We start from the raw sequence: 22,725 nt of genomic DNA, 5'->3' as shown, positions 1-22,725 counted from the left end.
TACCACAAATTATCTTACCATATTTCTTTTTGACTGGAAGACTTTGCTTTAGGATGTCGTCTTTGTTGTGTTTCCTTACTTTTCACAAAACAATAGTGGGGGGTGTAGGGGTTATGGGGAAGGAGACAGTGTATTGCCCATCTCTACTTACTAAACTTTCTAAGGAAAGATATAAATATCCCATATTCTTACACAATTCTTACATACTCTTTAACACAAAGGTACGTCTTTGAGTTCTTTAAAGGATATGTGGTAGGTATCAGGATGATAAATTTTATTAGGACTGTCTCAGTTTTCATAGAAATCCAGTCTATATTGGCTTTAGCAAGTATGAAAAAATGAAACATTAGCTTATATAGCTAAGCTGCGAGCAGAAGTTTTTGTCTAGAAACTTCTGTATCTAGAGACCAGAATATTTTCAGAATCCTTTCATTTCATCTTTCTGCTTTTAGTGTTAGCCTCATTGATGCTAACTGTATGCCTCTCTCTTCCACATTTAGGACGCAGGTGTGTCAGCGTCCCAAGAGTAATGTCTCCACCGTGTCATCAGAGTGGCGGGGTGGCCCACCCAGTTTATTCTAGTTAGAAAAATCTTACGACATGATTTGTGTTACCTAAACATAGTAAAGTGGTAAAAAACAGGAAATTAACAGTGATACCGCATTGTAAACCACATGTATTAGTTACACTTCACATTGTCCCGGTTGTCCTTTTCTGTTCCAAGATCCCACACTCCATCGAGTTGCTGTCCAATCTATGACAGTCCTTCTCTAGTCTGTGATAGTTCTTGAGCTTTTCCTTGGCTTTTTCTGACCTTGACACTTTTGATGAGAATGGGTTGTTTTGTATACTTGTCTCTCCCTTGGGGTTTATTTAATGTTTTCTCATGATTATATTGAAGCTGTGCATCTTTGGCAAGAATACCACAGGAGTGGGCTGGGGATTTAGCTCAGTGGTTCCACTGCCTGTCTCGAAAGCACAAGGTCCTGAGTTCGATCCCTGGTACCCCCCACCCCCCAAAAAAACCACACACACACACACACACACACAGAGGAGTGATATTGTGTCCTCAGTGCATTGTAGGCACCTGATGTTGACATCCATGTCTTATTTGACTACTTGGTTAAGGTGGTATCTGTTGGGTTTCTTTACTAGCAAAGTGATGAGTTTTCTCTTTGTAATTGATTACCTTCTGGAACAAATACTTAAGATGATGCCATTATCCCGTTTCTCTTTAAACATCCATCCACAAGCTTTAGCATCCACTAGCAGAGACAGCTTACATATTTAGAAATTGAGGTGTTATTCATATGCCATAAATTTCATCCTTTTAAGATGTATAAGTCAGTATGCTCATAAGCATGTGTAACCATCAGCACTATCTAATCTAGAACATTGTTACCCTGCCCATCCTATTCTCATTTGCAGTCCCTCATCATACCCACCCCTGGCAATCACTGCTGCACTTCCTTTCTCTGGATTTGCCTATTCTGGACATTTTGTAATATGATTATGCAATACGTGTGGCCTCTTGTGTCTGGCTTCTTTGACGCAGCATGATGCTAACCTATGTTGTACCATGTATTAGGGCTTCACTTCTAATGGGCCATTGTGTGGACACACATACCACATTTTATCCATTTGTTTTTCACCAACAGTAGGGTCCATTGCGAGAAGACCAGTCCAGGTTGAGATTATGCAGATCTCAGGTTGACCTCAGGTGGTCATTTAGCAGAATAGAAGTTCTCTGGGTCTCATCAGATTTCTTTCTTTTTTTTTGGTACTGGGGATCGAACTTGGGTCCTTGGGCTTGTGAGGCAGTTGGCGGAACCATGGAGGTGGCTGAAACACTGAGCCAAATCCCCGGCCCTATCAGATTTTTTTTCCTCTTACTTTTCCAATTAAGATGGAGAAAGGAAAGTCCAAATTGGAGAGAACGCCTCAAAAAAATAACCAAGGAAAAAGAAAAATTATTCCAAACAAGAAGGAATCAGAATCTAAAAAGATCAAGCATACTCCTAAAAGAGACAGCTCTACAAAGACAATGAAAAAGGAAACAGAGGTAACAGATGTGTTTCGGAGAGGCCTGGACTTCAAGGAGCAGCAAGTTGCCAAGGAGACAAATGGTGACAGCAGGCCTAGGGAGCTGGCTGATGAGAGCAGTGAAAGCAAAGTGGACAGCTTGCTGTGGGTGGATAAATATAAGCCAACCTCACTCAAGACCATCATTGGACAGCAGGGTGACCAGAGCTGTGCCAACAAACTGCTCCGCTGGCTCCGAAACTGGCACAAAAGTTCTCCCGATGAGAAAAAACATGGTGATTTTATAACTTTACTCATTTCTGTGTGTCTGTCAACATGTAATTGCTCATACACACACGTATGAGAGGTAAATGGTCTATTTGTTCATCTGTCAACCAGCATTTATTAGGAGCTTGCTCTCTTCCCCATGCTGGTGGGCTGAGTGGAAACCATTTCTCATGACTGTGGAGCATGCACTGAGTCTGTGTGTGAATCCACGTGGTGGGGGAAGAAGAGCGTTGTGCTGTGCAGACAGTGGTGCACATAACATCTTCATTGCCTGCTCATCAGGTAGCCGATGCTGCTTATTAACATTTATTGAGACTTACGCACCAGGCTTGTCATCTTTACAGCACCCACGCCAGCTGCTGTACTGTTGGTCCTCATTTTACAAGGGAAGAGTCAGGTGAAGAGGGGTTAAGTCTGGACTAAAGCACTCCAGCTCGGGGCAGGTGGAGGCAGTTTTGAGTCCTGGCAGAGTATGCTCTGTGGCCTGTGCTTTTGTAGGAAAGGAGTATCACAAATTTCTTGTTTCACATCAGAGTTTGAAAAGGAGTTAATTTTAGTTTTTTGTTTTGGGCAGAGATGAGATACTCAGCAGAAAACTGTTGTTTAACAGTCAGGTGTGGTGGTGCATGCCTGTAATCCTAGCACTCGGGAGGCTGAGGCAGGAGCATCACTGTGAGTTTGAGACCAGCCTGGACTACATAGGGAGTTCCAGGTCAGTCGCAACCACATAGTGAAACCCTGTCTTTGAAGAAAAAAGAAAAAGAAAAAGAAAACTGATGTTTATAATTTGTAGAAAATATTCTGCAAGGGCCAGGGATTTAGCTCAGTGGTTCTGGCTCCTGCTTCACAGGCACAAGGACCCGAGTTCAATCCCTGGTAACAAAAAAACAAACAAAAAAAACTTTTTAAATTTAAGACTAAATGGAAGGCTTCCTCTCTCTGGGAGGTTAAGGCACGATTCTACTATTCCTGAATTTCTGGTAGCTAATACAGGTGTAACACTCCAAAACTTCTTTTTCTCTAGCAGCGAAGTTTGGTAAATTTGCCGGCAAAGATGATGGCTCTAGTTTTAAAGCAGCACTGCTCTCAGGCCCTCCAGGTGTTGGCAAGACTACCACGGCTTCTCTTGTATGTCAGGTGGGTGCTCAGTCATGTGTTTGGAAAGATAACCCCTGAGTGGTAATGTGTAGGGGAAATGCTTGCATGTATGTGAGAGTATGCATGTGATGTGTGCGTGTAAACCTGCCCTGTATATTTTTCTAAAATTGAACTTCTAAGGAATTGCTTTTGTCCTGGTGATATTTGTCATTTTCATTCTTTTAAAAATGTTGCCTGTTATATTGGTTATTACCATACATTGCTCTTTTATCCATGGGGGCTACATTTCAAGATCCCCAGTGAATTCTTGAAGTTGCAGATAGTACTGAATGTTAGACACACACACACACACACACACACACTTTTTTCCTATGTGCCCTACTGCATTGCCACATTCTACCAAAGTTAATCTGTCTTTCCATGTTCCATGTTTTATTATCTGGTTCCTTTTTTGCATCACTTCTGTTGCTCTTTGGAGCTGTCATTAAGTAAAATAACACAAACATTGCGATATTATACCAGTTGCTTTGATAACCAAGACAGGTATTAATGACTAATGGGCAGTGAATTGGTCAGCTCCCCATTGCTGGTACTCAGTAGCCATCACCCACAACTTAAAGGAGGAGAGGTTTAATTTGGCTCACAGTTAGAAGAATTCAGTCCATGATTATCTGGCTTCAACATAGAAACATAGTAGAAGGCCTTGAAGGAAAATTACTTAGAAGGCAGCTTGGAAACAGAGAAAAGGGAGGAACCAGGGAGGGAGGCATACCCTGCAAAGGTACACCTCCTCTGGTACACCTGCTCTATCCAGGCCCCACCTCCAGCACATTTACCTGTGAACTCATCAAAGAATCAGTGCACTTAGTGCATGTAGCACCCTCCTGATCCAGTCATCTTTCAGAGGCCTGACCTCTGGACACATTTGCCTCTGGGGGACATTCTAGATCTAACCTATATAGGTAGGCAGTGTATCCCTGCTGCATATGTGAGCAAGGGATTGATTTACATCCTGGGGTGGATGGAGCAAGTCAGTGTGAGATTTCATTATGCGCTTCAGGATAGCGTGCAGGTTCAAACTTTCAGATTGTTTACTTATGGAATTTCCATGTGATGTTTTCAGACTGTGGTTGATTAAGGGTAACTGAAACCTCGTAAAGAGAAAGCGTGGAGAAAGGCAGACCACTGTGATAGATAATGTATGCCTGTGAGCCAGTGTGCTAAGCACTTAGTGTAATATCCTACAGATACAGGCTGAACATCCCTAATACAAAAATCTGAAATATAGAATACTCAACCCAAAACTTTTTGTGTGTCATGTTGATACTGGGATTCTTGAGCATTTTGGATTTTATATTTTTGGGTTAGGGACACTCACCAGTAAAGTCTGTACACATATTCCAAAATCCAAAAATTCTGAAACCTGAATATGTCAGGTTCCAAGCATTTCAAAGAAAGGATACTCAACCAGTATTAGAAATATGTTACAGATTTTCTCATGCCTTCATCATTATTCTGTGTGCTAAATATATATATCCTGTTGTCATGCTTATGTGGCACATGGAATACTTTGAGCCTTGGTCATCTGACTGGGGTTTCTCTCTTCACTACTCTTAATTCTGCCTTTGAGATTCTATTCCTGCTGGATCTCTAGACAATGAAGACCTGATTTGCTGTAGTACCCAACAAATCAGAGCTCATGGGTTCTTATCCAAATATGGGATTAAATATATTGCTGGATTTCCAGTCCTCTATTATATAATAAAGTTGATGGTTTCTCATCTTTGTTGTATAGATCAGAGGATGAAATTTAAGTATAAAATTTCATGCATTTTTGCAGTATTTATAAAGACAAAATGATATTTTTTTCATAGTCCCTACATTGGTGAACGTAACTTTTCCTTTTTGTTATCATTGGTTTGTTGGTAATTGAAAAAACTAAAAGCATTTAAAAAACTGAGTAATTTTAGACAGTGAATTAGTATTAACTTCAGTTTTCCTAATTACAGAGGAAAGTTACATGTTGGGATAATCTGACAAAGAATAACTTAATTTTATAGTTTATTTTGGACAAATAAGAATTACATTTCAGATTTTATGGTAGATTAATTCTGTATCTGATATTGAATCTTGGAATTATTTTTAACTTGTTTTAGGAATTTAAGAAGCAAACTTGGTAACATTCTTTGCTAAGTATATTCTTCCAGATTAGTGATTTACCAATTCAGGTTTTAAGATAAAACTTTTATGTGTATTGCTGTATGTATGTATGATATTTTAAAGATTTGGAGTATTGAGAGGCATACTAAGGTTAAACTTGTTAGTGTCACTATATATATAGGTATCATATATATTGTGTATAATTACACCCATCTATCTGTCTGTCCTTTCCTATCTGTCTGTCTGTCTGTCTATCTATCTATCTATATTTTTTTTTGTACCAGGAAATTGAACATAGGACCTTGAGCTTGCCAGGCAGGTGTGGTGCCACTGAGTTAAATCCCTGGCCCCATACTTTTTTTTGTTGTTGTTTTTTTGAGACAGGGTCTCACTATGTAGTTGAGACTGACCTGGAACTCACTATGTAGCCCAGGCTGGTCTCGAACTCACAGTGATCCTCCTGCCTCAGCCTCCCGAGTGCTGGGATTACAGGCGTGTGCCACCACGCCCAGCCATACTTTATATTTTTACTAAGGGTTTTTAATGTGATTTCTAAATTCTCTTAACAGGTCTTTCTTTTGGAGGGAGGGGAGTAAATCTACATTGTGATCATTATGATTCCCAATATATATATATTTTTTTCCAATATTTTGATTAGGAATTGGGATATAGTTATGTGGAACTAAACGCAAGTGACACGCGGAGTAAGAACAGTTTGAAGGTGATTGTTGCTGAGTCACTGAATAATACCAGCATCAAAGGCTTTTATTCAAGTATGTGTCTTTTTGAATTGCTGTGGTTTTAATATATTCATTTCAATGTTCTGTAATCGATATTGAATAGTAATAAGCTAAATGCAGCTGCCAAGAAAATAAGGAAGGCCTCTGACATAACTCAGACCATTTTTAGGCTTAAGGCTTTCTGAGAATGTGATAAAAAGGTGTACATACACATATTTTTTCCTTTTGCATAAGATGTTAGAGGTTCACAAGTATAAAGAAGGAAGATTAATACAGTGCAATGTGATGAGTGAGGTAATGAAGTGTGACATGAGAAGGAAATTGTGTTTGGGCCGTTGGGCAAGCTGCTGCTAAAAGGGTAATGTTTGTTTGAAAGGCAGTGAAGAGAGAGACAGACAGTGCATCTTAGGCAAAAGTATGGAAGAGATGAAGAGTTACTACGTTTCAGGTTGTAGCTGGTGGTCCAGAAAACAAATATGAAGGTGCTCAAACTAAAGACTAAATTGAATCTGTTTAAAGCCTAGGGTATATTGTTTGGTTACCTGAATTCTTGGTGCTTTCAATAGTAGAAAATGACTGTTGCTCAAGCAATGTTAAGTTTCATGCACGGTTAGTGGGAATGTAATTGGTACAACTCTGGAGAGTAGTAAGGGGGTGTTTCTCAGTTATATATGTATACATGTGCAGAATGACGTATACATATAGGATGTTTATCACAGCAAAAGCTCGGAAGCATCTTAATATATCTTCCATATGCAGTGATTAAATTATGATTCATACATAAAGTGGAATATTGAGTTGTAAGTGAAGTGTTTTATGTTACAGATAAGGAACAAATCACCAAAATATATTAAGTGACAAAATCAAGATGTGTATTTGTATGCACACATATCTTTAATATGTATAGAGTACTTATAAGATGTACTTTGAGGTCTCTCAAAGGACATGCAGGAAACTCTGGGGTGGGGCGCGGAGATTTGTCTCAGTGGTTCTGTCACCTGCCTCGCAAGCACAAGGGCCTGAGTTCGATCCCTGGTACAAAGAAAAGAGAGATGGGATATTTATGGTGATGTCGCGCCGGCTGGGGCCTCCAAGCAACTGGAAAATGGCCTGTGTTTGATAGGTGGACTCACACCAGTGAGCTGCAGCATGGCATCAGCCCACACTGTCACTCAGAATGGTGTTGCTTCTGCAGTTTTCCCAGAAATCCCAGTATCTGATCTGATAGCGTGAAGTGTGAGTAAAGTACAGCAGAAAGTAATCCAATAAAAACAATACATTAAAAAAAGAAAGAAAGAAAATGGGAGACGCCGCATGCAGAAGGGTTGGGAGAATTTTTTGCTGCTTGCTCTTACAGCTTTTGAAGTTGAAAATGTGTTACAACTTTTCCATAAAGTAGCAGTTTTTGAACAGTGTCATTTTTGTTTTTGTCCTGTGCTGTTGCTTCTCCCGCTGGGTCAGGTGGAGCAGCAGCTTCAGTAAGCACAAAGCACGCTCTCATCATGGACGAAGTGGACGGCATGGCGGGCACTGAGGACAGGGGAGGGATTCAGGTAAGGAGTGGTGTATTTATGTGCTGCTAGTTTTACTGTTTGGCTTTGTCAGGGTATTGCTGTGTAGTTCAGGCTGGCCTTGAACTTTTAGCAATCCTCCTTCCTCAGCCTGCCGTGTGCTGGGATTGCAGGCGTGTACCACTGCTGGCACCAGTTTTATTGTTGACAGGTTTTAAAAATTATTTAATTTTCACACACTGATATTTATGGCAATTCAGGTGTATTGTTGAGGTTTTTAAAACCTAGAAATACATTGTGGGTGCCTTTTATTTTTTAAATAATTTTGTTATAAATTTGCCTTTTAGGAATTAATTGGCCTGATAAAACATACTAAAATTCCCATTATTTGTATGTGCAATGATAGAAATCATCCTAAGATTCGCTCTTTGGTTCATTATTGTTTCGATCTTCGTTTTCCAAGACCTCGAGTTGAACAGATTAAGGTATGATAGTTGAAAAAAAGTAAAAAAAAAAAAAAAAAAATCACACTATCCGATTTATTTAAAAGATCAGTTTTTTAAAAATCACTAAAGATTCCTCTTGTCAATTTCAGGGTGCTATGATGTCTATTGCATTTAAAGAGGGTTTAAGGATTCCCCCTCCAGCTATGAATGAAATAATCTTGGGAGCCAATCAAGATATCAGACAGGTAAATTACTGTTATGTGACAGTTGTTGATTCTTTAGAATATGTCTTCCACCTTGTGGGAGGGGAACAGTAGTACTTCCTCATTTTGACATTGTTTTGTTTGTGATTATTTTAGGTTTTACACAATCTGAGTATGTGGTGTGCACGAAGTAAAGCTCTAACGTATGACCAGGCCAAGGCTGATTCTCATCGGGCCAAGAAGGATATCAAGCTGGTAAAGTGCATTTCCCTTTCCTAGTTACTTTCCAGGCCCAGACACTTCTTGTTCTGTAGACACTGGCTTAAAATCAGTCTCCTTCTGGAGCCAGTGGATATTTATCAAACCTCTAGATGGCTGCTAATGCAAATGAATTTTTCCTCAAGAATTGTCAAATGTCTATTATAAATTTTGGGAAAGAGGTAAGTTTTAAATTACACTTGTTTCCAAAGTTACACAGTGGTTTTTCTCAATTCCCTTATTTGGTTTTCATAGTTTGAATGGTTGTGTACTGACTGGAGTAATCTGTTTCAAATAGTTTAACCATTCTGAAAGTAGAGGTCTATATCAATTATCTTTGTTCCCCTGGTACTAATCAGAATTTTTGTTTTCAGAATTTATTATTATACTCAAAGCAATGATTATTTTTTTTAAAAAAGTTAATATACTATTTTTTGAGCATTTTTAGATTCGTAGAAAAATTGAGTGGACAGTACAGAAATTCCCCAAATATCCGCTACCTCCCCGCAAGTGTTCATCGCCCTTCCTACCACCAGCACCCCCTCCTCCAGTGGTGCATTGTTGCAATTGGTAAACCTACCTGGGATGCATCATGTAACTGAGTACACAGTTGACATTAGGGTTCATTCTTAGTGTTGCACATTGTGTGGTTTTGGACAAATGGACAGTGACATTTATCCATCATTGTAGAATCAGAGTAGTTTCTCTGCCCCCCAAATCCTCTGTTCTGGTTCCTCATTTCTCCTGCCTCTTTACATCTTGTCAACCATTGATCTTTTTCCTGTCTCCACAGTTTAGCTCTTTCCAGAATGTAATATATTTTTAATCATACAGTGTACAGTCTTTAGAGGTTCGCTTCTTTTACCCAGTAATGTGTGCTTATGGACCGGGGATTTAGCTCAGTGGTTCCACTGCCTACCTTGCAATTGCAAGGTCCTGAATTTGATCCCCAGTACCCGCCCCAAAAAAAGAATGCAAAAGTAGTATGTGCTTAAGACTCCTTCATGTCTTTTCGTGGCTTGATAGCTTTAAAAAAAAAATTGTCGAGTAATTTTCTGTTGACTGGATATACCAGTAAGTTTATCACTTACTGAGGGACATCTTGGTCACTTTCAAGTTTTGGCAGTAATAAATAAAGCTGCTGTAAACATTTGTATGTAGGCTTTTTTTGGTGGGGTAGGCTTTTCTGAGTAGCCCAGGCTAACCTCAAATTCACAGTATTCCTCAGCCTCCTGCCTCAGCCTCCAAAGTGCTGGGATTACAGGTGTGCACCACCACACCCAGTTTGTATGTAAGTTTTTGTGTGGACGTTTTTCAGTTTATTTGGGTAAATACTAAGTTTTGTAGGAATCTGGTAAACTGTCTTCCAAAGGGGCTGTACCATTCCCTCCAGCAGCAGTGAGAGTTGTCCCCCACCCCCACCCCTCCATTGGTTGCTCAGTGTTTTGGACTGATTTTGGTCTTTCTAATAGATTTGTCTCTTCCTCTTTTCAGGGCCCTTTTGATGTTGCCCGGAAAGTATTCGCAGCTGGAGAGGAGACTGCTCATATGTCGCTGATGGACAAATCGGATCTCTTTTTTCATGACTATTCAATTGCACCCCTCTTTGTCCAGGAGAACTACCTCCATGTAAAGCCCGTAGCTGCAGGGTGAGCACTCAGACATGTGAAGAGGATTACCACCCTCCCAGCACTGAAGGCCAAACGCTTGGCGGGGAGCAGCCAGGGCTGTGGTAGCGGTAGAATGCAGTCCGGTTCTTTCTTGCAGGGGTGACATGAAAAAGCACTTGATGCTCTTGAGCCGAGCAGCAGATAGCATATGTGACGGGGACCTAGTGGACAGCCAGATCCGGAGCAAGCAGAATTGGAGTCTTCTGCCCACACAGGTAACCTGAGGGCTTGCCTCAAAGTGCAGATGCTGCTTTGGCTGAAGAGATCAAAATATCTTTTGGCTCCTGTAATTACTTAAAATATCGGATGAGCATTGTGTCGTTCATGGCAGAATAACCCCCCAAAAAACAAAAACTTAGGCTCTTGTAGACAAAAATATCCTGTGGTCAGTTTATTAATCTTGCCTTATTTTTCCAGTGTTTCAAAATAATAGTTTTGTTTAAATGGATAATATGAGAGTAGGAAGGCTAGATGTTGCCTGGAATGAAAGATGTGATTTGAAAGTTTGATTTGCTGGGTTTTACCTTAATCCATTTTCTTTCTGTCATTTGTGGTCCTCCTAGAGGGTCATTGGATAGCTAAATGCAGCCAGGGAAGTCTCTGAGTTTCTTCTTTGCTAAAGGAAACCAGAACGCCTATATTACATTGAGTACCTCATTTATAGTGGGTACTGTGTTTATGTTGGTATCTTCAAGTGAAAACAGAATCTGGCAGACAGTTATATTTTGGAGTGTTGTTTAGTTTTCGTATTTATATAGTATTAGTGGCTTGAGGATAAGCAAGGAATTTTCAAAAGGCCTACCTTCTTAATTTTACCTACACATTGGTTCAAAACAAAAGCAAAAACAAAATACAATGACTCATTCTGGAGATAAAGATTTTTTTATGTTTTAAGAATGTTTATTTTTCTTGGGCTGGGGATGTAGCTCAGCAGTAGAGTGCTTGCTTAGTGTGCAGAAAGTCCTGGGTTCGATCACACACAAAAACAGTCAAGCTTTAAAAAAAAATTTTTGTTACTTTAAGAATTGTCCCTGGCGCCGGGGATTTAGCTCAGTGGTTCTTCCGCCTGCCTTGTAAGCAGCACAAGGACCTGAGTTCAATCCCTGGTAACAACAACAAAAAAACAAAAACAAAGAATTGTTCCAAAAGAAATAATTTAAATAATTTAGGAAAAGCTTAATATATATAAATATTCCCTAAAGTACATTAATTCTCAGCAAAAAATTGGAGAAAATCTCCATGTCCAACAATAGGAAAAATGATTGTTATAGTAAATCCTCTTGGTGAAATATTTAGCACTGTTTAAAGTTATTTGTAGAGGTAATCTAATATGAAAAAGTACTTATGAGAGAATATTACTAGAACAGGATATAAAATTTGTGTAGAGTAAAATTTCAGCTTTTAAAAAAACAAAAACCAGCCAGGCGTGGTGGCGCACACCTGTAATCCCAGCACTCGGGAGGCTGAAGCAGGAGGATCACCTGCCTCAAGCTTGAGACCAGCCTGGGCTACATAGTAGTTACCAGTACATAGTGAGTTCGAGGGCAGTCTCAAGTACATAGTGAGACCCTGTCTCAAAAAACTAAAAACAGACAAACAAAAAAACAAACCCCAAAATACAACTTGGCCATAAAAGACATCGAAAGATACCTTTTAAAATTTTTCTCAAGGGCCAGAGAATTCTCTAATAATTAGACTTCATATTTTAAGCTCCCTGTGGTTTTAGCTGTGCATGTGAGTCAGTTGCATTTCTTTGAAGCTGATTCTGTGCTGTGATGTTGGCGTCCATGAGGTGGCGGAGGTGTTGCGATCTGCTGGTTGAGAATGAGAGATGGTTTCCTCATGTGACAGACATGATGCTACCTGTCAGAGATAGGATCTGCCTGCCCTGTAATTAGGTCCTCAGGGCAACAGTGCTTCATTTGCCATAGACCTTGAATTAGTTCGTTTTTGGTTGCTACTAATGCAGTACCACAGCCTGGTTAAGTTTTAATGAAGAGAGGTTTGTTTAGCTCAATTCTGAGAGTTCAGGGAACCACATGGCCAGGGGTGGATAAGCGTGTGTGCCTGTATTTGTGTAGTTTGTATGCTCGTGTGTATTCGATGTCTCCCCTCTTCTTTTTTTTTGAGACAGGGTGTTGATATGTTTTCCCGGCCTGCTTTAAATTCATGACCCTCCTGTTTCAGCTTCTCAAGTGTTGGCACTACAGGCACGTGCCACACCACACCTGGCTTCTGTTCCCTTCTAAAGCTACCAGCACTCTGTTATGGGGAGAGTTTGCCTTAATGACCTTACCTAACCCAGTTCACTTTACAAAGCCCCACATCCACACACTATAGGTGGATTAGGTTTCCAGCCCTCAGTGTCTTACAGCGGGATTAAATGACTACATCTAAAGCATAGCAGCCCCGTGGAAGCCGACGGCTGCTGCAGAGGAGACTGTACTGAACACAAATTCTGCGCTGCTGTTGATTTTGTTTTCCAGGCCATTTATGCCAGTGTTCTTCCTGGAGAGTTGATGAGGGGTTACATGACCCAGTTTCCCACCTTCCCAAGCTGGCTAGGGAAGCACTCGTCAACAGGCAGGCATGACCGAATTGTGCAGGACCTGGCATTGCACATGAGTCTTAGGTAAGCAGAGTCATTTCATCTACTATAGTAAGTAAACTGACCTAATCATTTGAGATGGGGAACACAGGATAGAACAGGAGGAGGCCACTCAGATCATGGGAAGAAAAATAATGTACTGGGAAAAGTGTGAAGAAACTCAGACAAATTTGTGTTTGGTATAATTCTGTTAAAGTTTAGAAACTTACAAAATGTGCATGCAGCAAATATTAAGTAAACTTTAAGGATTCAGGGCTGGGGACTTAGCTCAGTGGTTCCACCACCTGCCTTGCCAAGGACCCAAGTTCAATCCCCAGTACCAAAAAAAAAAAAAAAAACAAAAAAACTTTAAGGATTCATTTATGACCATGCAAACTACCCGAGCAATCATATTTCCACTTCTGATCCCTAGAATATTAATTCGGTACCCAAGATCCACATATAACTTTAGGTTAAAGCTGAGATAGTTCCTTTCTTCTTTTTGTAAAATTCTCCCCCCTGCTAAGTTCCTTCTTCTCAGCCTTTGGGATGAGTCTTTTTCCAACCATTGAGTTAGTTTTTTGTTGCTGTTGTAACGAATTTTCACAACAGAATGGCTTAAAACAATACAAATTCATTTTTGTCTTGAGATAGGAAGATGATCCTGGGTTATCTCAGTACGCCCAGTGTCATTGTCAAAGGGTCTTTATAAAGGGGAGGTGGCAGTGGCAGAGTCAGAATGGGGAGAGGGAAAGAGGGAACTAGGGAGAGGGGCAACCCTGCTGGCTTGGGAGATCAGGAGGGAACCATTAGCCAAGAAGGCAGGCAGCCCCTAGAAGCTGGGAGAAGCTTCTTCTCACCATTGCTCTTGGGTCCAGCTGGCACCTGCCTCTCAGCTCTTTCCTGTTCCTTGTTCACTGCTGTTTGAAGGTCATGCTCACTCCTAGGGGCACCCATCCTGTTGCCCAATTGTACTCCATGAAGATTTGGAGCCCTTGGCTTCTATATTGTTTGTGGCTGTCTTGTTTCCCCCAGACTGAACTTTCCTGGGGGTAGGAACTGAGGCTTACTCATCTGGCACATAAAATTGCTTTTAATGCTTTTAATTGCTTTTAATATACTGGGCATTATTATCAGCATGGATATAGATAGTGAAATTCATGATTTTTGGGGCAGGTTAATGTCTTAGTTACTTTCTTGTTGCTGGGCCGAAATACCCAATACTTACAAGTTAGAGGAGGAGAGATTTTTTTCTTTTTTTGGTCCCAGGGATCGAACTCGGGATCTTGCACTTGTGAGGCAGGTGGTAGAACCACTGAGCCAAATCTCTGGCCCTTGGAGAGATTTTTTTGAGCTCAGAGTTTATAGAAGTTTCAGCCCATAGGTGGCTGGCTCCAAGGCTAGGTGGCATGCCGAGGGGCACAGCAGAAGAGAAGACAGGCAGTTCATGATATGGCAGGCAGGAAGCAGAGATTCTTTCTGTTTTTATTCCACCCAGGCTACAAACCTATTTGTTATTGCCACCCACACTCAGGGTGTGTCTTCCCTCCTCAGTAAATCCATTACTCACATCCAGAACTATGCTAAACCCAACAGTGAACTCATCTAGTATTACTCCCATGACCCAGTCACCTCCCCAGATCCCCACCTGTGAGCACATGAGGCTTTAGATACAAGCCATAACAGTCGGGACTGTCCTACTTAACTTTTTTGTTTTCTTTTGTGATGCTAGCGATGGAATCCAGGGCTTTGTGCATGGTGGGCAAGGGCTGTACCACTGAGCTACATCCTTAGCCCTTTTTTGTTTTTTGTTTCTACTTCACTTTTTTTTTTTTGCTGTACCAGGGATTGAACTCAGGATCTTGCACTTGCAAGGCAGACAAAGTGCCACTGAGATAAATCCCTGGCCCCCTACTTAGCTAATCAAATCACTAATTTCTTGGGGGCCTTGGTTTCTCTGCGTCTTTGAAAAATAGAAATATGATTTTGATTTGTTTGGGGATTTGTAAGTGCCTTTGAAAAATCTGAAAGCTTTGATCTTGCTTCCTCCCAAAATGCACAATGCTTAAATAACACAATTTTAAAGCAATTACAGATTCCTGAAGTTAAGAATCCTTGCTTTAGGTATGCTTGAGACGTTACCAAATTCAGTGTTCTCTGTACGAGATAAAGTGCAATATACTGATTTTGGAACTGTTTTTGTGATCCTTGGTGCTGTGGCTTAGGGACTTACACTACATCTCTTCAAGTACTACTGTTCATGATGATGGAACACTATATAGGAAATGAGTGCGTAGGTAATAAAACAGTCTCGAATTCTAGATTTCTGATGGAGAAAGAATGGTATGGCTTCTCGAGGTTCAGTTACCCGAAGACAGGAGCAGGTGCTATAGGTTATTTTTTTTGGTACCAGTGATTGAAACTCAAGACCTTGTGGTTGCGAGGCAGGTGCAGCACCACTGAGCTAAATTCCTGGCCTTAGGTAATTTTTAGAGAAACTAGAGTAAGGGGTTCTGTTACCTGCAGCTTTTGAGGTATCTTGTTTAAAGTACGAATACATATTTTTGCCTGGATTGAAGATGGAGGCAACTAGGTTGAAAGGATAAAGGGAGAGAGAGAGGGAGGGAGGGAGGGAGAGAGAGAGAGAGCGAGAGAGAAAATGACAGTGCATTTCCTATTGACCTCTAGTTCTGAGCAGTCTGTTCCCTGTCTTCCCTTGGCCAAGGTGGATCATTTTGATTGTGCAGGAACATTGTCTGCTATTCTTTTAGGTTTGGGGAAGACTCTCCTCTTGAAGTGATGGTTTTAGAGTGTAGGTATCAGCAAGGTGAGCAAGGCACTCATAGACTCCGTTTTGCATGTTGTAATCCAAGACCAATAAGTGTTGTGTTTGTATTGGAAGTGGCGGTGGCGCTTGAAGTACTGATGCTTTTAGTGTTTTGGATGTTGGACTGCGTTCTCTTTATGTATGATAGATAAGAATGAGTACAGGAAACGCTGCTGTTGTCTGGGCCTTAAGAGAGAATGAAACCTTGAAGGAGGTAGCAGCCGTGTTTGCTTTTCCACTCACTGATCCAGGAAGGTAGGAAACGGTCTTGTGCAGGGTGGCGCATGCCCATTACCCCGAGGTGGTGTGCTGGGCTTCCCTACCAGCTGTTAAATCATAGGCTTCCACGGAGCATCACTCAACTTGGATTGAACACTGGCTGATGAATCAGTGTTGATGTGTGTGCTGGCTTGAATTGGCAACATAGTTTTACTGTTGACTGCAGGTGCATCTTTTGTTTCTGTTTTCAGGACTTACTCCAGCAAGAGGACTGTGAACATGGATTACCTCTCACACATAAGAGATGCACTTGTTCAGCCCTTGACTTCACAAGGGGTAGAAGGAGTACAGGATGTGGTTGCACTTATGGACACATATTATTTGATGAAAGAAGACTTTGAGAATATCATGGAAATTAGCAGCTGGGGTGGTAAACCCAGTCCTTTTTCCAAACTGGATCCCAAGGTGAGCTGTGTCTCCTGCTGCTTCTCAGTCACTTTGTGATGACCAGGTTTGGCTTAACAGTGCTGCAGGGTTGTTTCAGAGGCTTTAAAAATGGTTTACATCTTCCCCCCATAAATGCTTGTTGCTGTTCACAGCCTTTGCTTCCCCAAGGTAGTATTTGAGCCGGGCTTGGTGGTGCATGCCTGTAATCCCAGCACTCAGGAGGCTGAGGCAGGAGGATCGCTGTGAGTTCGAGACCAGCCTGAGCTACATAGTGAGCTCCAGGTCACTCTCAACTACATAGTGAGACCCTGTCTCAAAAAGCCAAAAAAAAGGGTAATATTCAAGTACAGTGAAGAGACAGTGCTGTAGGCCTGCCCTCACTAGACATAGTACCAAGCACCCACAGCTGAACGGAGCTCAGTCCGTGATAGGCAGGCTCCATGCAGAAACAGGATGGCAGAGAGGCATGGCAGCCAGGAAGTGGGGAGACGGAGGAGCAGGGGACAGGAATACACCTTTCCAGGTCAGGTGCCCAGTGACCTGATCTACAGGCCCCAACTACCAAGAGAAGTCAGCCATGAACTCATCAGTGCACTGATCCACTGACGACTATGACAGTCCTTTGATAGATCCAAACCGTAACAGCTGGCTGAGGCAGGAGGATAACGTGTTTGAGCCCAGCCTGGGCAACTTAGTGAGACCCTGTCTCAACATAAGAGGAGGAGAAGGAGAAGAGGGAGACAGAGGAAAGGTGGATTTCTAGATTTGACAATTTGTGTTTTTTTCTTGGCTTCATGCTGAATAGTGAAAAGGCAAGTCAAATCTGAGGAGCAAATATAATTAAGCTGGGGAAGTAAGAGTGAGGTGTGATGATAATGGGCTATAAAAATAATGATGTGTTTTCTGGCTGAGGACTTTTGCCATTTTTCTACCTAATCTGGATTCAGAATTAATTCCAGTTGGGTAACCTATTATGTAAAAGTGTGTCCCCTCTTGTATAACTAGAGTGACATAACATGAAGGTATAATATCCAGCATCTCATTCCTCGGCCAGTTTACTTGATTGATGCTGCTTTAGAGGACACATTGTCTGAGTTTCCTTTCTAGAATTTTGACCTGACTTAATGGGCATCAGTAAATTCTTACAGTAGACATCCATTGTTAGTTGTTCCCCGGGGGTGTAGAATTAGATTTGGAAGCTTGAAGTTAGAGCTTTGTAAGTTACTTAGATTTTGAGGTAACTGCTATTAATCACGGTAAAGGTAGCTTAGGTGTTTGGTAGTAAAGGCCAACTTGTACTTTATAATGAGTCTTTTGTTTTTTGATTTCTTGGACTGACTTTATTATTTTGTAGAAATGTGTAGAAATGTAGAATAGGTAAAAATATGACTTCAAGTGACTTTTTTTTTTGCTTACCTAAAGTTCTCAGGTACTGATTCTTAATATTTTTTGTACCATGGGCCTTATTAAGAATGTCATGAAAAATAAAGAACTCCTCCATAGAAAGTGCATAGGCAGTACTGCCCTGTATCTATCTGTACATGCATGAATATGTTGCAGATAGGCTTCCAGGCTTTTCTTTCAGAGTTTTTAGGGTTATAAGAGTTTCAAAGGTTTATGCAGGGCTGCTGATACAACTCAGGGATAAAGCACTTGCCTAGTGTGCATAGGTCCCTGGTTCAACCCCCAGCACTGGAAAAAAAAATGGTTTGGTACTTAAAAAGATTTTTCTCTCCCTCCACTCCCTGCATACAGGTGAAAGCGGCTTTCACAAGATCTTACAATAAGGAGGCCCACCTTACCCCATATTCACTTCAGGTGATAAAGACACCAAGATCCAGTACAGGCCCGATGCTGGATTCTGACTACAGTGAAGAGTCACACGAGGATGACTCCCAGCCGGACGAGAAGGACCACGGTGCTATAGAGACTGACGCTATGATCAAGGTAGTATTTGAAGCTACCGACAGGAGAACCTCAAAATAGACAGTCTTTATAAATAGCTTCTCCATAATAGTAGAAGAGTTAAATAGCAAGAACACAGGCCATCGTGTTGGTGCCATATGATCTGAAAGGAAAAGAATCATCTGTTTATTTGGATGTCAGCGTATGCTTCCTTATCCATAGCGTAAACTATTTCTTTAAACAAATGCACTTCTTCCTTCTCTTATTTGTGTTCGCTTTGGCCATTGAATTCCCTGCTGAAGTTGCTCGGAGCTAAACTTGCCCTTTCCTTGCTTTTTGCTGGGCAGACGAAACTCCTCACGTGAGCCCATTGTGTATGGCAGCCCAGGCAGGCCAGGCTGTGCCTTCCCCTCGCCTTTGCTCTCACTGTGGAGGTGCATTCCTAAGTGGTAGGCACCAGGCAGGGCAGGGCCCTTCCCAGTGTGGTGATCTCTTCTTACCTGAGAGTTTATCTCCCTGTCTCCTCTCCCCACTTCACAAAATGAATGTGTTTAGATCTCCAGCCTGAAACTAAAAGAAAAAGGAAATTCTTCATGTAAACATTACCATATTGGTAAATCATCTTTTTTTTTTTTTTTGTCTCTCCTAAAAATACCTAGATTCCAAATCCAAGAAATTGCCTTACATGGACAACAAACCTCCGTTCTAGATTCTAATGTTTGCAGTTTTTATAGATATCTTGTTAGCTCTGACGAGCTGAGTGTTAATTCTATTCATCAGAGGTAGTAGTCCACGATCCAGATATTTGTACACCTCTCCCCCCTTTAAATTAAGCTGCAGGTAAAGGTCTTTATCTATATTGTAGAGATTAGCTTATTTCATTTACTTATAAGCATGGCTATTAACTATTTTGTGCATCTTTTTCTCCCAATAGAAAAAGACAAAATCTTCAAAGCCCTCAAAAGCAGAAAAAGATAAGGAGTCCAAAAAAGGAAAAGGAAAAAGTTTTAAAAAATGAAACCATTTTCACTAGCAACAGCTGTGTCTTACCTCCTCCGTCTCGCTGTTTTTCCAGAGGAACCACATTTGGCATCATGGGATGACCTGGCGACTCCTTTGTACAGGGTGATACAGCTAGCAGTGTGTATCTGGAAGGCTCGCGTACACCTCTTATAGAGGTTGAGAGACTGCTTTGGTCTGCTACTGTTGCCTGCCAATCTAATTAGATTGTTGTGCTTTGGAATGACTGTATCTTATATCTAGAAACTACATATGGGCTTTGCAGTCAGATTTTAGTTTGCAGTAACAAACCTGGGAGCACTGTTACTAAGGCATCTTTTATAGCCTGAAGAAGTTACCCTCATGGCCTTTATTGGACCAGTGCTGATTTTTTTTTTTAGAAAGGTAGTTATTATGTGGTGAAATTTAGTAAATAAATCATAGTACAAAACAGTCACCACTAGAACTGGGTATTCTTTGTACATTGTCAGATATCTTGAAAAGTATAAATTAGGAATAAAAATGTTCCACGTGTACAAAATTTTCTAAAGATTATCATCTTGTGCAACTAAATGCCATGTTGGTATATTGCTTATTAATCTGCAGGAGATTGGATTAAAAAGCTCACTGTTCCTTACTAACCAGTTGTGTGAAACATTGGTAGTCAGAGTCAAGAGCTTGAAACCCAGCGTCGTTACCCCTGTGCTGACCTGGTCACTGCTGTGAGTACTTGTCATGGAGAGGCCTCGGGGACCCCAAGGGTGTAGAGACTGAAGAAGGGTTGCCAGGCTCTGGTCCTGGGCAGGCTCAGCTGTCAGGCCCAAACCAGTAGGCCTGAGGCAGGGTCCTATTCGGAGACTCTGGCCAGGCCAGGATGAACTCTGGCTTTTGTTTACTGTGCCTCTGGAGATTGAGTTCTGTCCTGTGATGGATTCCACAAGTCCTTCAGGCTCTGCCTATAATTATGCTTTGTGGAATGGCCCCAAGGCTGTAGATCTAGCCTGGAATTTAGAAGCTGAGCTGCCTTTTAATCTCAACAGTAAGTGCTCAGAGGTATGTGCTGCTTCTGGACGTAGACATCATGAAGAATGTAAGATAAGGATTGCATGCCCTCCCTTTAAGGACTAGATGTTTTGTTGGGGGATGAAACAAAGTTCTTGAGACATTTAAAATGTATTTACCAGTGTGAAAACTCATTCCTAGAGATCAGTGTATATGAAAATAAAATAAAATTGCCTCAAGCCTTTGCCCCTCTCTCAGTGAAAGCCGGGCTGCAGACTTGGCTGCTTCACGCAGGCGTGCTGACGTACCAGAGGGGCAGGTCCTGCCAACCCAGGTGCTCTGTACACTCCAGGACAGGGCCTGCAACCTCCTGGCAGCCAGAATGAGCAATGTCCTTTCTGTGTGTGTGATGATTCGAATTGTGAGTACTCTAAACAATGGCATAGTGTGTACAAGATAAATAGCATTTTAGAATTCGAAATCTGCTACTTAATGTATGAGGATGACAGTAGAGCAGTTTGACCCCCTTTGAAGGCCCCCTGACCGTGAGTGAATGGCTGAGGTGAGTGGCAGCTGGGAGATGGGTCGACAGCATTTGGATGTGACTCTCAGTGGTCCGTGTTGGGATTGAATCTTCACTGGTGCTCTAACAAAGTGGCCTTTTGGCGCCGTCCACTGCCACACATCGTCTTTCAACATAAAACTATGTGCTTTTTTTGAGATCCACTGACTCCTGGTCACTTTGATATCCCTGAAAGACTGTGCAACTTAGTCTTTCATTGTGTGAAATTCTTCAAGTCCTATAGCACCATCATTTGACCTCTTGAAGTTATAAACAAGGAGTAGATTGTTTTATGCACTAGAAAGAGTGTATCTTCCTAAACAAGTTCTGTTGGGTTGTGCTCATGGGTGAAAGTCTGAGGCCTGCAATTCACCCTCTCAGGAATGTGCTCACCCTCACAAGTTCCCAGTGCCTGTAGGGTTTGTACCCTACAGCCTTACAGCATCCCTCCAGTGATAGGATACAGGATGAAGCAGGGGACTGCATAGGTTTTGTGTTAATAACATGGATTGTACCACTCAGTAAGGCCAAGGCCTCAGGCCTGTTCTTGGGCCAGCCATTGGGAGGGAAGGACAGCTCATAAAGCCGAGGCTTCCTGCAAGTGCAGATACCTGGGTGCTATAAAATGCTGTATTATTGGCAGTTTGGGCCCTTGCCTCAGCTCATAAGTACCATTGTAATGCTCAGGTTGCTGGGACCCCAGTGTAAAATCATTATCTGATTCATGCAGTTTCATTTATGACTCATTTTTGCTGTTTACGAGTTTGGTGACAGTGGCTGTGGACAGCAAGGAAGCATATATTGGAGTTGCAGGATAGGCATCGATATCCTTGGAGCATGTGGTAGGGTGTGTGTGCGTGGAGCCTGAGGGAAGATTCCATATAGTGGGAGTTTTTTCTCAGGAAAATCAAATAAATTTTTTGAGGGTTACCGGGGATTGAACTTCGGCCCTTGGGCTTGAGAGGTAGGCAGCAGGAACCACTGAGCCAAATCCCTGGCCCTCAAATGATTTAATTTTTAATGGAAATTCCAGTGTGCAGTAGGATGACTCAGCAGATAATTAAGCTTATAATTTTATTCATTTCTTTTAAAAATAGATTTTACTGATTTTTGGTGTTTTGATTCTGCTAAATAGCCTTGACTTGTTTAAATTTATTTCAGTTTTTAACCCTTCTGACCTAGGTGTTACTTAAAACTTCACAAATGTGCTTCACAGTTATCTTTTGTCCTTTTTTTGGTCTCCAAATCCAAGAAAAAACATTGTTTAGTCAACAGTTTTATTTTAAAGTTGATATTTCAAAGTATAAAAGATATCAAAAAAGCTGAATATTTACAATTATAGATTAAGCACAGAGCATAGAATATGTCAGGTGTCGGAGAGGAGGTGAACAGAGTACACTAAATAGCAAGGCTACACGTCACTGCCGCGCCACTGTGGAGATGGATGTGCCGACCAAGGGAGGCCACCTTTGTGTTCTTCTGCATCCAGGAAGGACTGTCCCGGAATGCAGCGGGGGTGGAAGCTCAGCCTCTGGGACAGATGTGTCTTCCAGAAGCATCATCTCTAGAAAGGAGCAACAGATGTCTTTAGGAGGGTGTCAAGCGGGAACGCAGCATTCAGAATGGACATTTGCAGTCTGTAACCGGGACTGGGTCTCACTCCTGGCCGTGCACTCCCATGGGCTTGTAGGCCAGCTGCTGCCCCTTTACCATGAGGTACAGAAGGGCGCCGCCACCTCACTGGAAAGATTGAGCAGATGAAAGCTGAAGTGGTCAGCAAG

The 22,725-nt window shown here is 41.6% G+C and overlaps 2 protein-coding genes across 4 annotated transcripts in view; one reads left to right on the top strand and one right to left on the bottom strand.

Annotated features, from left to right (window-relative positions):
* Nucleotides 1-21,898, top strand: part of Rfc1 (replication factor C subunit 1) — an 80,054-nt gene extending 58,156 nt beyond the window's left edge. The window contains exons 13-25 of one of the 3 annotated variants that reach the window (XM_033758942.1): nt 1,907-2,318; nt 3,338-3,447; nt 6,227-6,341; nt 7,770-7,861; nt 8,167-8,304; nt 8,415-8,510; nt 8,625-8,723; nt 10,221-10,375; nt 10,494-10,611; nt 12,883-13,028; nt 16,281-16,494; nt 18,232-18,423; nt 19,316-21,898. In XM_033758942.1, coding sequence (XP_033614833.1) covers nt 1,907-2,318; nt 3,338-3,447; nt 6,227-6,341; nt 7,770-7,861; nt 8,167-8,304; nt 8,415-8,510; nt 8,625-8,723; nt 10,221-10,375; nt 10,494-10,611; nt 12,883-13,028; nt 16,281-16,494; nt 18,232-18,423; nt 19,316-19,399 — 1,971 coding nt within the window. In that variant the 3' untranslated portion in view covers nt 19,400-21,898. Of the gene's footprint in view, nt 1-1,906; nt 2,319-3,334; nt 3,448-6,226; nt 6,342-7,769; nt 7,862-8,166; nt 8,305-8,414; nt 8,511-8,624; nt 8,724-10,220; nt 10,376-10,493; nt 10,612-12,882; nt 13,029-16,280; nt 16,495-18,231; nt 18,424-19,040; nt 19,222-19,315 lie in introns of those variants that run through there. The other 2 variants (XM_010625110.3, XM_033758943.1) reach the window with 2 other exon arrangements.
* A 294-nt stretch (nt 21,899-22,192) lies between these two features.
* Nucleotides 22,193-22,725, bottom strand: part of Wdr19 (WD repeat domain 19) — an 87,434-nt gene continuing 86,901 nt past the window's right edge. The window contains exon 37 of the mRNA XM_010625106.3: nt 22,193-22,508. The gene's annotated coding sequence lies outside the window, so the exon portion shown is untranslated. The remainder of the gene's footprint in view (nt 22,509-22,725) is intronic.

This window comes from Fukomys damarensis, unplaced genomic scaffold (assembly GCF_012274545.1).
Source record: "Fukomys damarensis isolate Sample0158 unplaced genomic scaffold, DMR_v1.0_HiC HiC_scaffold_35, whole genome shotgun sequence".
Classification (NCBI taxonomy): Eukaryota; Metazoa; Chordata; class Mammalia; order Rodentia; family Bathyergidae; genus Fukomys; species Fukomys damarensis.
Note: the sequence above shows the minus strand (reverse complement) of the source record. Positions and strands in the feature narration are given on the sequence as shown.